Source organism: Stegodyphus dumicola, chromosome 9 (genome assembly GCF_044657685.1).
Source record: "Stegodyphus dumicola isolate Sdum_Otavi_A_Nest chromosome 9, ASM4465768v1".
In the NCBI taxonomy this organism is placed as follows: domain Eukaryota; kingdom Metazoa; phylum Arthropoda; class Arachnida; order Araneae; family Eresidae; genus Stegodyphus; species Stegodyphus dumicola.
Window position 1 is genome coordinate 97,973,710 of NC_140776.1, and position 15,845 is coordinate 97,989,554.

The following is a 15,845-nucleotide window of genomic DNA, read 5'->3' on the forward strand; positions in this document are numbered from 1 at the left end:
CAGATAAGTAACAGATTGGTAATTACGAATCAAGACGGGATCTGTAACTAGGTTCGAGATAAAATTTTACATCCATATATTTAAACATTCGTTTCTTGAAGGGATACCAATTCCTGTTATATGATCAGTATGCTATTTTGATGGTTGAAAGACACTTGCACCAAACCTGAATTAAATAGAGGTAACAATAAAAACATATCACCAGAATTTAACTCTTCAAAACTACGAAGCATGACGAATAGGTATTGCGAGTTGCGGCACCCCAATCCAACCTCTTCATGAGGTCTGACCACCCTTTTTCAAAAACTTTGAAATGCTATTATAAGCCTTTATCAACAATGCCATTTAAAGTATAGAAATGTCTTTGTGTAATTCCCATTTCAATTTGCAGTCAACAAATACGCTATTAGTCCAAAGTTCTTGGACTGAAGAACTTTGGCTAATAGCGATACTGAAGATTCCAGTCCAATATTTGGCCTTTCTAAATGATCCAGAAAAATTCAGTCCCCCCTTTAAAAACTTTTCTGTGGGGGAATCAGGAAATTGTCTAAGAATATTTAACTGAAATTTCTGAACTTGCTTTATTTGTTCATAATAATTAGTCTTCTGCTCATTTTGTTGAGTTGTAGCACATCAAGATGTCCAAGAATTAGTTTTCAAAAGTTGAACTTTCAGTAACTCCTTACAAGTTTGATACTCAAAGACCGTTTGTCGCACTGGATGCATAAAATCACGACATATTTTGCATCTGTAGATGACGTACAATTACTTTCAAACTGCATATAGCAAGCAGAAAATTATTAGATGAAGCGTCCATTATGCAACGTATGAATGCACTATGCCACGTACAAATGCTTTATCTGGAGCTGCCTGCAAAACGTATTCAGCACTTGTATGACTGGTTGATTACAATCGTTGCCCCTTCTCCTGCAGCATCTACATGATTACTCGCTAATGATTTAGCTGAAATAGAACATTTAATAGGTTTCCGCATCACGAATGACAAACCATACTATAATATGCAGCTTCTACAGTTATTAAAAATTTAATACTTAAAGATAATTCTTAGATAGCCAATATATCACCAAACACACGAATGCCAATAAACAGAGAAACAATAACATTCTGAATTCAAGATCATACGATCATTAACTTGTCTTTCAATTGCAGTATTAAGTTACATATTATTAATTGCAGTCTTAAGTTACATATTTTTCAAAATGAACTCTTGATACTTTAAACACAATCTGTAAATTCAAATAGCAAATGAAGATGTCACAATTCCTCTACTTCACATCAAACAGACACAACGATCAACGACCTACGAGGGCAGAAATGGCAACCAACTTAAATATATGCAAATCCAAGTAAATCCAAAAATCAATAAAACCCTCTACCCCTGCCCATCCTCCAATCATTTTATCTACCCACTACCGACGCTCGAGAAGTGAGAAAGGGGTGAAAAGGGGGAAGCGAAACAAGAAATTCCAGAGCCAGTAGGTTTGATAGGAGTTTTCGCCGATCCGAGGAAAGTAGAGAAAGAACAGAAACAGCAAACATAAGGAAATGGTATCGGCAAAGAATCAGAATACAATTTAATCTGAATTTTTATCCTCCGAATGTATTCGAGGAAATTCGCGCCAATGCTTTCTTCTTATGCGTTCCCAGAAGCACAGTGCGGCAATGTGCAGAAGAATTTTCGGTATTCACCTGGAAATAACATGAAATTGTGAGAGATTTCAAGTTTGAATGAAATCATACGCAGGTTGTTTCCAAACGGCTGCATGATTTCCTATCCTTTGAACGGTGGGTCGCACGCTAATGGTTCAAAATTAAGAAATGAGTTAAATGAGGACACTTTATACATGTGAAAAATTTATGATAACATACTGAACTATTTATTTATTTACAAACGTCTCTAGCTTTTAGCACTTAAGTTTTCAGCCGTCTTACTTCCCAGTACTTTGGTCGACAGAATTAAAATTATTCATTTCAAAGCACTTGTTTAAATGTTTTTTGCCCACGAGTGGTCCAAAATCACTAAGGCAATAAATACACAGGAGAATTCTTCAGTTTTATGCTAAACAGATGATTATCAAAGCAACTGTGTTGAACCAAAAGATGAAATGATACTACAGCTTTAGCACGAAGAAAATCAGGAATATTAAATTCCTTGCCCAGGAGATATTGCCAAGTCTTTCTCCTAGTTTTTATGAACAATTATAAACCATGAACCTTCCCATATTTCATATTTATCTATCTATTAGTAGAATGACAGTTCATAAAATTTCTCGTTTTAAGGCGACAGTCATTCTTTGTCTGCCAGAAAATCTGCACTCTCATTTCCCTGTACTCCATAATGCACTGGATCCACTGTAGTACTACTGAATACGTATGCAATGCATGTATGCGTTTTTGTAGCTGATAATTGAAGTCCTAGAATTTTGAACACTGATGACGCGTTTCATATTTTGAGAAATTTTGGGGTCGAGCTCGGAAAAGAGTTACGATTATTTGTCAGCCAGCAGCATTAATCACTATACAGGTCAAAGTGGCTTTTCAGAAATTCTGAAATTCTAAAATTTTTACCTCATTAATTTTTTATGGCTTCTAAAATCACCTTTTTGCATTGGGCGAAAGTAGTTTAAGTAGTATAATTTTGACCCAGTAACATACAGAATTCATAACAACAGTGGACACAGGCGAGAGTTTTCTAATCTACATGTATATATGCTATACGTCCATCACGAAATCAACCGCGGAATGGATTACGTTCTTACGCAAGGAACCACTGCATCAACGAAATTTTCCGAGATATAATCGAATAAGACGTAATTCAAAGCATAAATCTCAGGTTCACTTTTCTAAAAATTCTTGCTGCTGCTGTTTCAAATGGCCTCACACTTGCAACCTTATGCATTCGTCCGGAACAACCAATACTCATCGATCATTTAGCCGTCTCATCACAGAGTACGTTGTTCAAGATGACGACTGATTTTATACCTGCGGTAATGAAGAAATTCGATCTCGTTATTGATGGAAAACATCTCAAGTGACGGATTCGAAGGTCTCCCACGTGTCTACTCCTATCACCAAATCATTAAACGTTCGGCCCGCTGTGTATTTTAAGTGCCTCTATGTCGCACAGGCACTATATATCTACAAAATTCCAACTATTTTCCAATGAAAGATTGGGAATGACAGCCAGCAGCGTTAATCATTATACAGGTCAAAGTGGCTTTTTAGAAATTCTGAAATTCTAAACTTTTTACCTCATTAAATTTTTATGGCTTCGAAAATCAACTTCTTGCATTGGGCGAAAGTAGTTTAGGTAATATAATTTTGACCCAGTAACATACAGAATTCATAGCAAGTGTGGACATAAACGAGACTTTTCTAATCTATTAGACCAGATTTTTTTCAAAGATCAAGACAGCTGGAATTAGTTTTTAACCCAAATTTTCTCCATACAGCTTATAGAAAAATTTTACTTTTCAGTAATTTTACTAAAAGGTATCACGTAACTGAAATTATCATAGCTTAAAAGTCTACTTTTGTTTGGTTCGTTTTCTTAAATAGGAACCATGTGTTCATGATTAACCGTTTATGAGATGCATGCAGACAAATCATAAATCATATTTATTACTCATGGGCTCTAATATTTCCCTTAGTATTAAATAATGCATAATCTGTATGTATATATGCATGTATGTATGTGTGTACGTATATGTACGTATGTATGTCCCACGTACTGTGGAAAAGCGGCGGACCCTACAGCCACCAAATTTTGAGCATAGCTAGTCTATATTTCGAACATGTGCATCTGAGGCCAGAACTTGAAATTTATATTATATTTTGCGCAAATTTAATGAAATTTTGATTAACAAGCTCAGCAATTTAAAAGCAACGTTTTGCCACTGGGCAAAGCGTAAGATATTTATGTTTCAAATGTAATCAGAGAACTCAGCAGTTTAAAAGAAATGTGTTGCCACTCGATAAGAGTAAGATATTTATCTTTCAAATTTAATCAACAAACTCAGATATTTGTAAGAAATGTGTTGCCACTTCCCCCAAAAACTTTTTTATCTTCTACGCGGCAAAGTATGATGGTTCAGCCCTTCGTTCAAATATAATGCGTCTCAATAATGATTAATAAACAAGGCGATTTAAATGTAATAAACGCCATTTTTCATCTCTACTAGCTGGATTCAATTACTAGTGTTACTACTGGTGTTTCAATTACTAGCTGGATCTGATACCTGGACCCATTATAATCATTACATATTTTTTCCCATAATAAATATTTTATACGGCTGGCTGTGGAAGCGACTAGTATTATAAAAATAAGGCTATAAACTTTTAAGAAAGTAGTTTATTATGTTAAACCGGTCAATTGATCAAGCATTTATATTATTTAATACAGCTGTAGTTTAAAGACAAATATTTCATGAGACATCGTGGCTACAATCTGAGAATTATACCAGGCTGTGTGAAAGATAAACTAAAAACTTATGTTTCTTGGAATGACAACTCTTAGCAGGTCAAAGAGTTGATAAATGCTCTGTTAGCATAACGTCACATAACAGTCTAAAAACTGGGAATACTATATGTACTTTTAGTATCAACAAAATGTGCCGCAAATGGATGAAATTTAACGAATTAAAAGAAATACTTACAGCCTTTTGGATAAGCTCTTAAAATATGTAAAGATAAACAGAAAGGCAGGTACGTCTCTATTGCAGCGTACACACAAAAGAATGGATATGCATTCAGTGTAAGAAAACACAAAGAAAACAGGCGACCAGAATACAAGATAAGAGCAAAATATTATTAATTCTGAAATCGTTATTGAACCGTTTATCTGTTTCATCCGGAGCAGTAACACTAACCCACCGAACATAAAATGGAATTTGAACTGCGGCGAGCATCCAAGCCAAACAATTTTACGATAGTTATAAAATTACATTTGCATATTAATTGAAAACAAAGTTGCGCATTGAGTTTACGATCGACATAAAACTGGCTGATGCTGGGGAATTGTAGATAATAATTCATCGATTTAACTAGCGCTAGTATGACTTTTTTTTATTCCGTGCACTGAAGTTGAAGCACAATAGATAATTTTTTCCCAATATTTTATTTATTGAAATAATTTTCATTTATGACGATAACAAAAATGAAAGCCACTTCATATTAAAAACATTGATGCAATTTCGTCGAAACACTTATAAAGGGACCGATTAAAAAATAAACGATATTGATATAAAATGATATTATTAAAAAAACAACGTATACTTTTCAAGTGCCTCTCGGGTCACCTAAAAAATCTAAGAAAAATGTTTATTGAGATACAAGTTCGAGATGACTGTGCAAAAATAATATTAAGTCCTAAGGAAATGCAAGTCATAAAATGCACAGCAGAAATTTTTTGGCTTTTGTCGTGGGGGAGGTGGGTTAACATTGCATGTACACAACTGTAGCAACTTCAGCAACTGAAACCTAAACTTCTCTAACATCCCCCAGTCGAAAGACGGGTTTCTCAAATATTTATTATTACTCGTTTCTCAAATATTTATTTTTATTGAGAATAATTGAAGCCTATGAGATATTTCACGACCAGAAGTATTGCTCCATAGAGCACAACTGGGGGTAGACTAATGCTGTGACTTCCAGGAAGGAGGGAAGGGCAAAACACAAGCATCTATGCTTTCTCTGGTCTCAGCCCCAAGGTTATGGCAGTCGGGTACCTTAACACGATGCAAATAAGGCTTTAAAGTTCTTTAGCCTGAAAATATCAATTGACAACGAAAGTTATTTTAAGCTCTGCGAGTAATAGGGGCACTTAAACTGCGTTTTTTATGAAAGACCTGTCTAGATATCAGTGGCAAGGGATGAGAAGACCATCACTTTCGGATTCCATTTCCCATGTTTTAACGATAAAAATTTTAAAGATCTGACCAGATTAGGTTAGGTTAACAGTTTAAGACAAAGCACAGATGGACAATCTGCATAACAGGAAGGATAACTTCATGGGGACATTACGAATCGTCAATATTGCGAGTTATACTTTTGTTACTGGGGCCCAAAGTTTGTGATTAACGACATAAGCATCAAATATGGTTATTCATAACAATGAGCCTATTTAAAAATAAAGAAGTAGTACCAATATTAAATTTTTTCTTAACGTCTAGGTTTATATCGCTAGGTTAAGAATGGTATAAATGGACAAGCCAGCAAGCAGTATTTCACTGTTCATAACATTCAGTGTGTCCTGTAGCATTATAATAGCAGATAAATTGTTTATAAGTAGAGTATTTACATATTTAACAAAATATTACACAGGGAAATTTTGCGTGCCCTTGTGGGGGAGTTTTTAAAGGAAATTTTTTCACATCGTTAAAAGGTGATTATCCTATAAATTGTTTTACGAATTTTTCAGTAATACAACTATTTGATGATCTCTACGGACAATAAATCATTAACTTACAAGACTACAAATGCATTCAAAAAACCACTACGCTTGTTTAAATTGAATAGGTGACAGGTGAAAGCAGGTTCGGACAACTGGGCGGCTTGCATAGACTAATCGGGTATCGTCCGGATTCCGCAACCATCTAAAGCTATAATCCGAAATCAAGAAATTACATGGCCATACAAGGACAAAGTATCAAATTTTTCTGCCTGCGTTGCATAAAGTAGATTATACAAAACACAGGAAACAGATAAAGACACAATACATTCAATGACGGTATAAAATTATTTTAAAAGCTCATTGTTGCATAAATTTTGCTGTATTCAGAAAACATGTCAATTGTTTAAACTGAACAGAAGCACGCTGATTTAGAACTAAAAACTGGTCAAAAAAGCAACGTAAGTTTGCCTTAGATTTTGAATAAAACTCTAGTTTCGAAGGCGATCAGGCATAGCATCCTCTTCGTCAGAAGCAATGAGTGTATAGAAATAAAGCTAATTTTGCATACTTGCACTACAGTTGCAGATTTGAGTTTATTATAAAGTAGCCAACTTTAGCAAAGTAACGTATAAAATTACTTTCAAATTAAAAAAAAAATGCATTAGGCTTATATCTCACATTTACCTCCTATCTAACTTTATACATTAAAGAAAGGAAACAATAAATAAATAATTCTAAATTATTCTATGAAATAGTGGAAAATAGTGACTCACTTTCTTTATATTGCAACACATTCATATGTTTCTCATGCAAGACCACACAGCGGTAACATTTCTCCAACCTGAAAGAAAAAAAAAGCATCACATGAAATACAAAAATGTACTGTGCAACATTTTGTGGTTTTTATAAAAAAATTTTGAAGCAAATACATTTCGAGAGCTGCCAAAGTAGAAGTGAGAAAAGGAATGTGTTTTTGGAAATAAAATTACTCCATCATATATGCAGTACTCGAGAATGAATGGTGGAATTTCATGACATCTGTGTGAAGTATGCTATATGAAACGTATTAAAAGCGCTTTCATTAATTCAATTGCTAAAAATATTAACAAGCAAAACTTGTAAGTTTCAGTATATTCACCATTAACAACAGCACGACAAATACCATAGCAATATTTCTTTTCGGTCCATATTTTATGCAAAGCGTGTGGTGTAACGCTTGCAAATGCTTGCGTGATTCTCTTCTCTGAGCTATAAGCTATTTCATTTTAAGCACCGCTCTAAACAAAGCTTCACAGAAAGAAGTGGGATGCGATCAAGGTTACTTTTGGGAAATGGGATAGGTCAATTTTTGCCCATTTACAGTTCTGCAAATCGACGCTTAAATTCGTTACGTTGTGTCCCATTCTTGCTGAAAGAAGATTTGCAATTTAGCATCTTCCACTAGTTCAATATGAAGGGAAAAAGCATCTGCTGTATGTCCAAGCAGCCGCCTTAATCGATGTAGCACTTAGTGATATATACTAACTGCTGTATCGTTGTACCCAGGTTCGGAAAAGGCATACATTTTTGTAAATATATACTGGAAATAACTAAACAGCTAAAAATTCTCTCGAGAAGTGCTAGGGTAAAAGGAATGGGTGACCACTGGATCCGTCTCCCAACGTATTTTCTATCAAAATAGTATTAGAGCTGTAGAGTCAGAGTCAGTAGTCTCACATCCGTACAACAGTTAAAATCTGGTGTCCCGGCCACTTCTTCCTGATCTCTCCTGTATGCTCAAGTACACATTGGAATGATAAAACAGTGAGAAATATTTTGGTTAACGACAGTCTTAGTTAATGGCGTAGTGGTTTACGAAGAGCTGCTGTCAGCAAAAAAATGATTAACGACAGTCTTAGTTAACGGTGCAGTGGTTTACGAAGAGCTGCTCTAAGCAAAAAATGGTTAATGACAGTTTTAGCTAACGGCGTAGTGGGTTACGAAGAGCTGCTGTTAGCAGAAAAAAAAAAAAAAAAAAAGGTTAACGACAGTCTTAGTTAACGGCGTAGTGATTTACGAAGAGCTGCTGTAAGCAAAAAATGGTTAACGACAGCTTTAGTTAATGGCGTAGTGTTTTACGAAGGTCTGCTGTAAGCAAAAAATGCCTTCTGTAACTATGCGGATTTCGTTTTAGGATGCATCGTCGACTTCTGGATTTCAATGAAACGTGAGAAAAATAACCGATTATAGGCAAAGACGGCCAAGAGGTTTTGAGTAAATTGCATTTATACGTTGCAAAATATTCCTACCTGCGTCATTTATATTTTCTTTACATCGAATATGGATTTAAAATGGTATATATTCTCTTTAATTTAATACCGTATTTATTTCATTTTGTCAGTGCCATCTACCGGCTGTCGAGTGATTTAAATGATCTCACATTAATAGATTAATTTTCAGAAACATTATTAAAAAAAAAGAAAAAAAAAACGCAAACAACCCTAAACATGGTTTTTTTTTTTTTTTTTTTTTTTTTTTTTTTACGTGTCCATCGATCAAAAAAACCTTGGAGTGAGCCAAATTGCCTTCTGGTGAGTACTGACAGGGTATTGTATATTGAACATAGACTGATTATAAAAACTGTATTCATGAACTATAAAGTTTATAACTAATACATTTTCGTAGCAAGTATAAATGAACAAATTATATACACCCCATTATGATATTTACATGTTTTTTTCCCTCCATATTTCATATGCACTATTGCTATGGGAGGAACAAGAAAGAATTAATCGGTTACCATGTGGTGTGATCAGTTGAGAGAAATCGCGCTTTGGATAACGCATTATCATCATTAAGTGGTTTACCACTGTACATTTAAAAAAGGTAAAAAATTTTACTTCTTTAGCCGCGTCAAACATATTAATCTTAGAAGAATCTAGAAAGCATCAATCTGTCACACACGGTTTTCGTTTTCGAAATACATGCAGTAGTACGATCCTGTATCGAGTGAGAACTCGAGCACATTACATTTTTGGCTGACTAAATTGAACAAAAGAATCTTCAAATGGTTTTACGTGTTATACAGGGTGATTCAGAATTCATGGAAAACAATTTAAAAGCTAGTACAGCAAACAATGGGCGCAAGCGACGTATTATGCCCGATTGCACAAACACAAAGCACATGAAAGGAAATTAAAATCTTCTTTACAGCAATGTTTACAATAATAACTAAAAGCTGAGTCGACCAACAATAATAATATATGCTTGATATCGTCAATGGAACAATGTATACTACAGTTGCCGACATACAGCAGTAGGTTTGTTAGGCATTTGTTCTTTCCTTAACGCACGCCTTCGGGAAGCACGTCCGACTAACAATCGGGACCCCGGAATTGGAATTCGAATCCTGAAGTGTACGCCAATCACTCCGTCTATGCTACTAGCAGTGCTAATAATAGTGGGTGCAATTTTCAGTAATTACTGTAAACATTGCTGTAAAGAAACACTTGTCAGACATACTATACACGTAAATAATCACGTTCTTTGTCTTATTTTTCGTATATATATATATTTACGAGTTTATATCTTAGTGGGTTACGCCCATACTTTCTTATACAAAAAATATTTACTGTACCACTGCATCACTCCATTAATTTTAAAGCACGAATTCTTAATCACCATTATATGCCTAAAAAGAAATTCATGTAATCCAACCATTCATTTTCGGCAACCTTATGCTAGTAAATATGATATTACTACGGCATTTCAAGGTAAAAGTAATCAAATTAATTAAATCAGATTTTTCATACCAGTTTTTTGCCAATCTATGCTTTTTCATTAATTAATTTGCACACATTTTTGAATTGACCTCTATGAACACAAAATCGAAAGAGCTAGAATAGAGTTTAATTTAAACAAACTGACTAAAAATTTAGGTTACATGTTATAAAAATGGAAAAAAGGCAGAACAGCTCAGCGCACAGATCCATCAGATTTCAAAAATGTAAAAATAACTAACTGCTGGCGAATTGATTATAAAAACACTGTTGTAATTTGTGCAAGAATAACTGAAGTGAATTGAAGGTATCAATATTTAAAGGGGTTAACAGTTTAATTAAAATTTCTCAAAAACCACACTTTGTTTCAAAATAATTTATTTTAAATTAGCGCAATAAAAGGTTTTATCTCATGTTACGTATTCATAAAATGGGAGGTAAACCATTCAACTAATAAGCATGGAATATATAACTTCTCATTTGAAATTCATGAATGTACAGCAATTTAGAATTCATAAATAAAATGAAAACGAATTAAAATGATATGAAAGAAAACGTAAAACGTTTGAGATTTTCGATTAAAAATAAGCATCGTCTGGTTTCAGCAAGAGATAAAAGGCTATCATTAAGCAATTTAAAAGTGCATCGATAAAATAACAGCAAGATAGATTGTATAAATTTAAAAGTATTGTTCAAAATTATATTCAGTTTGAAATGGCGAAAGGAAGTTCGGCAGAAATTCTAGGGAGGAATGGAAGTTAATTATGAATTTCGTTTAAAGACAAAATGCATGACTTCTTTGAGGGGATCAGATGGGGATGCACTTCTCAGTTAACAAGAGCTGTAAGGAATTACTGCATTACTCCTCGTATGCTCTCGTAACTTTCTCCCTCCTTTCTGCATACCGTCGTGGTGTAACGTTTAGCACACTCGGCGCATATTCGAGAGGTCTAGGTTCGAATCCCGGCGAGCGCAATGCTCATTTTTCGTGTTTCCTGCATAAAAAATCCTGATGACTCTACAGTGGCACACGAAATAAAAAAGGTGGTGGATGATGATTCTTCACCACCAGGATTTGGCTATTGGGTCCCCTAATCCCCAGCCCACTTTTAGAAGAGGGATTATATAAAGTATTTTCCCCTCCTTTCTACATGCCTTTGTGTTGTAACGGTAGCGTATTCGAGAGATTCAGGTTCGAGTCTCGAGGAGGGCATAGTACATTTTTCGTTTTCCTATTCAACTAGCAGGTGGTAGATCTGAAGCTTGAAGCTCCATTACCGGCAACAGCACTCTAAAAATTTCTAGTTTTCTAAAATCTGATCCACGTTAACTCGCCATTAACTAGATTTGGTCTATTAGAGAACGTGCTTTTCTTCAGTCGCCCTTTAAGTACAGGAGAATAAAAGAAATTGAAATTATCACAATCAATTCCCCGTTTGTTCGATTGAGGTGTAAACGGCTGGAACGACCAGCTAGCAAGTGAAAGATCCATGGATCCAATACCTGCAAGATCAAAAATCTGTTCACCGAAACACTTACCGAACTATCCACAAAATTATCTACAAATATAAATTTCCAGTGACAAATACATGAAGTTTAATGATTCTTGTGTGATTCCCACCGCAATATACTTAAATATATAATTAATATAGCTATTACTTGGTTAAAATGAAAGGACAGAGAGAGAATTTCAGACTGAAAATGATGGAATAAAAATTTCAGTAATTTACCTGACAAAGTATCAGTCTTCATAAATTACTGAATTTAAAAGTTGTACAGATATGCCCTGGCCTTCAGAAGCCTTGCGTTGTGCCCCCGGAACGATATTTATGGCAAAGGGTTTGGTGAATTATATGAGAGATAATTACATTTACTGATTCGTTTCTGATAATGCGGAGTTTTAACTAACCATTGCTGTTCTGCGTAAGTTTTAAAGATGCATCCTCTTATAATTATAGTGTAACAAAAACGTGCTACGAAACCCTCTAATTTCCTTAGGAGCCTGCTTTACCAGTAAGACCCTCAACGTTTTTTAATGCTATAATTAAATTCCACCTTTCACAACAAAGCAGAGGAAAATGAAACAGAAATTGGCACTGCTTAGAAGACGCACTGCGTCAATTTCGCGCATTATGTTTGGCACCCTACTGTTTACCGCTACTGTTTAAAACCAGCTTTCCTAAACAAGTTTCAAAGCCTTTCCGATCTAAGAATGATTCCCAATAAATTAACTTTAGCCATCCATCACCAAGGCAGCAACAACAATAGAACTTATTACGAACGCCAAACAAATAACCCGCCTGAATAACAAACAACCTACGACAAAAACAAACGAAGCAGCAGCAGCAAGCAGTTATCAGACCATCTCCTGAGCAGCTTGGGAAGAGGTGCTGGAAGAATCGAGCTACTTCCCCTATTCACCTCCCCCAGAAAGTGACGCCTAGGTCTGCCCTTTTACCCGCCGCGCATTTCCTTAAGAGGACTAATTAAAAATCCTCTAATTCCCCTTTCATAGGCGGGAAATGGCAAGGGATGCAAGCGGACTCAATTGGGCGTTTAATCGGGAAATTCGCCTTTTCAGGGGAGCGTCTGTAGGGAGGAGAGAAGAGACCTTTGTCTGCGGTTCGGTGGCTGCGGAACAATGAGGAAAGATAGCAATGGGGGGACGACGGATCGGACGTATTTAAACATTTCTATAGCTGGCACGCTGATGTGAATATCTTGAAATCGTTAGCGCGTATACGTCAGTTTAGCCAGATAAAGGCTTTTTGGTGTTACCTTTCCCACCCACTCCGCATGTAAGGGAAAAGCGGAAGAAAGAACCAAGTTACGAACCAGTCATACACCACTTTAGAATTTCTCAGTATCTGGGTCTTTATTCTGATGCTTATTTTAGTATGTAATTGCTTAATATGAATGCAAATGTTAGCGAGATCCTGATTAACAGCCACGCCTCGAAAACCTGGCAGGAGATATTGGTAAGGAAAATCTTGACAGCTCTGACTTGTTGACTCATATCATTCAAAAATAGCATGAAATATTTAATATCAGTTGAAACTATTCTTAATGTGCACAAATATCAGTTGAAACCAGTATTTACTTGTTAATCACAGCATCCCTCGAAAATGGCCGAGGCCATCGATTGCCATCTTATCACCGAGATTGTTGTTAGATGCACTACAGGAGGCTACTGATAACACACCTGCGAAGAAAAGGAGACAGCTAAGAAATCGAGATAGAAAGGCATTCGATTTCATACCGTTAGCTTTGAATCAGCAGTTCAGTTTCCATTAATCAGTATACTGCCATGAAGGCTAACTTCGAATATTACTTACGAATAAGTGTATTATGCAAATTTTCTTCAAACAATTCTATGACAATATGCGTTGGGGTTCCCAGAAAAATGTGTTTTTGGGGGCCATCGACTGTCTTAATAAAGGCCTAATTGCCGGAACATTTTAGACCGGGTTCGCCATTAATAAGGCTTTAACGCATTAACTGCCCTGAATAGTATTTGCGAACTTCAGTAAACGTGTATCACTCGGATGTCCTTAACATTTCGCGCACTTTGCTTCTATATTTCAGATCCTGTTTTTTAAACGTAATCTGTGAATGGAGGTCAAAATAATGTAAAAAATGCACTAAATTCCTATTGCATCAATTTTTATGATTCCAAGTAGACTACGATGGCTGTAAAGTACATAGATTCAAATTCCACGATAAATAAAGAACATGTTTACAAAAAATAACTATGGTTCTGAAACGGATTCTTAAATTGCAAAGTGCAGACGTTTTTAGTTAGTGCTCTGTGGCACATAAACATTTCCTGCATGCGACAAAGATCAGCGGTGAACCTTTAGTGTTTGAGTCGAGAAAATTCAAAGTATAATCTTTATGTGCCCCCAGGTAATCACTTTCATCACATACGATAAGACTGTACGCACTTGACAAACGTCTTCCAGTACGCGAAACCTGACGCATGAAGTTTTGATTTATCATTATTTCTTAACTGATTTTTTCTAGCTTTTTGTAAAATTTTACGTATTAATGTTGACATTAAGCTGAAATTTAAAAAATTACAAAATGTTATCATCAAGAAGTTTCAGCAGGAAAATTATCAAAGAAGCACGATAAAATATCCTCTAAGATTAACAGACAAATAGCTACTTTTATCGGCTTTGTTCAGTAATTCTATAGAAACCATAATTTGTTTTGGAGCAAGAAACGTAGAACATCACCTGACCCTCGTCTGGGATCACAGTCATAGATTTTCAAAATTGTTAGTAGGACATAATCCACGAAAGCACACACAGGCGAAAGAGTAAATTAGATAGAACTTTTCCATGTAAGTTGTTACGTGATATTACAAGTCAAGTCGGCAGTTCTTGTCTAAAAACAATTTAAAAGTATAACATAAACTCCATAGTAATCAATTAAAACTTATAAATATCTTTTCAGCTACAGAAAATCGCAAGAGGTTTGTTTAGTAGATCATAAGTTGGTTGAATGATTTTGAAGCCAGTCGTTTCACCCTAAAGTGAATATAGGCAAATTAGAAGCCTCAGCGGTCGTATATACTCTATCACTAATGTTCCTGCAACGAAACTTTACTCCTAGACAGAAAAGCTTCAGATTTTAAAAAATAGCTTGCTTTGAATATTCGCACTTGGAGTATTCCACACCTTTCTGCAAAGCAATAACAACAACTTAAAACTAAGCATAAACTGGCAGAGATTTTGAAATAAACTGTATCGATTTCAAGAGAGATCAGACAAATGTATCACTTCTGGAGAAGAAAAAAAAACTTTACTTAAGACGGAAAGCGCACTAGTCACAGTAAAATCAAAACGAGTAACAAAGAAATCAGTGTCATTAATTGACATAGGTAAAGTTTTAAAAAATTTACATAAATTAGCCTTATTTAGTTAATTTGAATTCACTCCTTCTCAACATTTCAAAATTCCAAGATCTTTGCTTTTATTTTTGCGCTTCATTACTATTTTCCTCGTTAGATGACGCTATGCTCGTTTATTCCCCACTCTTGCACACTGATTATTGCTCCTCTTACCTCTGCACAAATTTACTGTTTATGAGGAACGAGCCATTTATGAATCTGATCGCTATGGGAACCGATAGATTTTATTAAAAATCAACAGAAATCTCAAGTTGCTTTTCCGGAGAGGAAATTACACGAACATGTTCCTGAGAAAGAAATTAAAACTGCAAGTCACTTCATAGCATTTAAAATACTTAACAATAAACAATGTAACATTTATCTATTCCTAATATCTTCTTTGCGGTAGTTAATGCATTTTCCTCTGGAGTCAGATTTTGTGCGACATCAGAAGACGTGGAACAAAATAAAAATTAAAAAATAATGGGTCATCAGTAAAGTTCGACAGTTTTCTTTTGATAAACACAAATGAAGCAAAACAAAAACATAAACTTTCACTGAATCACATAAGTTTTATTCTATGACCTTTTCACATCGCTTAGACAGCTACCACTTTAAAAAAGTTAACAGAGATGCTGTTTAACAGTCTATACAGAAGTGGATTGCAGGCCTTTCAGAGAGTTCAGGCGTTTTACTTCGATTTTGGCTTTTAAAATTGCCATTTGGAAATAGCAGTTTCCCGACTTTGCTGTCTGATTTCGTAGCAATAATTCCTAGGCCG

At 35.2% G+C, this 15,845-nt stretch overlaps 1 protein-coding gene across 1 annotated transcript in view; it reads right to left on the reverse strand.

The window, feature by feature from the left end:
• The window catches only part of LOC118184581 (uncharacterized), a 566,531-nt gene that overhangs the window by 103,450 nt on the left and 447,236 nt on the right, over positions 1-15,845 (reverse strand). The window contains exon 3 of the mRNA XM_085823800.1: positions 7,186-7,253. Within this exon, the coding sequence (XP_085679926.1) occupies positions 7,186-7,253 (68 nt within the window). The remainder of the gene's footprint in view (positions 1-7,185; positions 7,254-15,845) is intronic.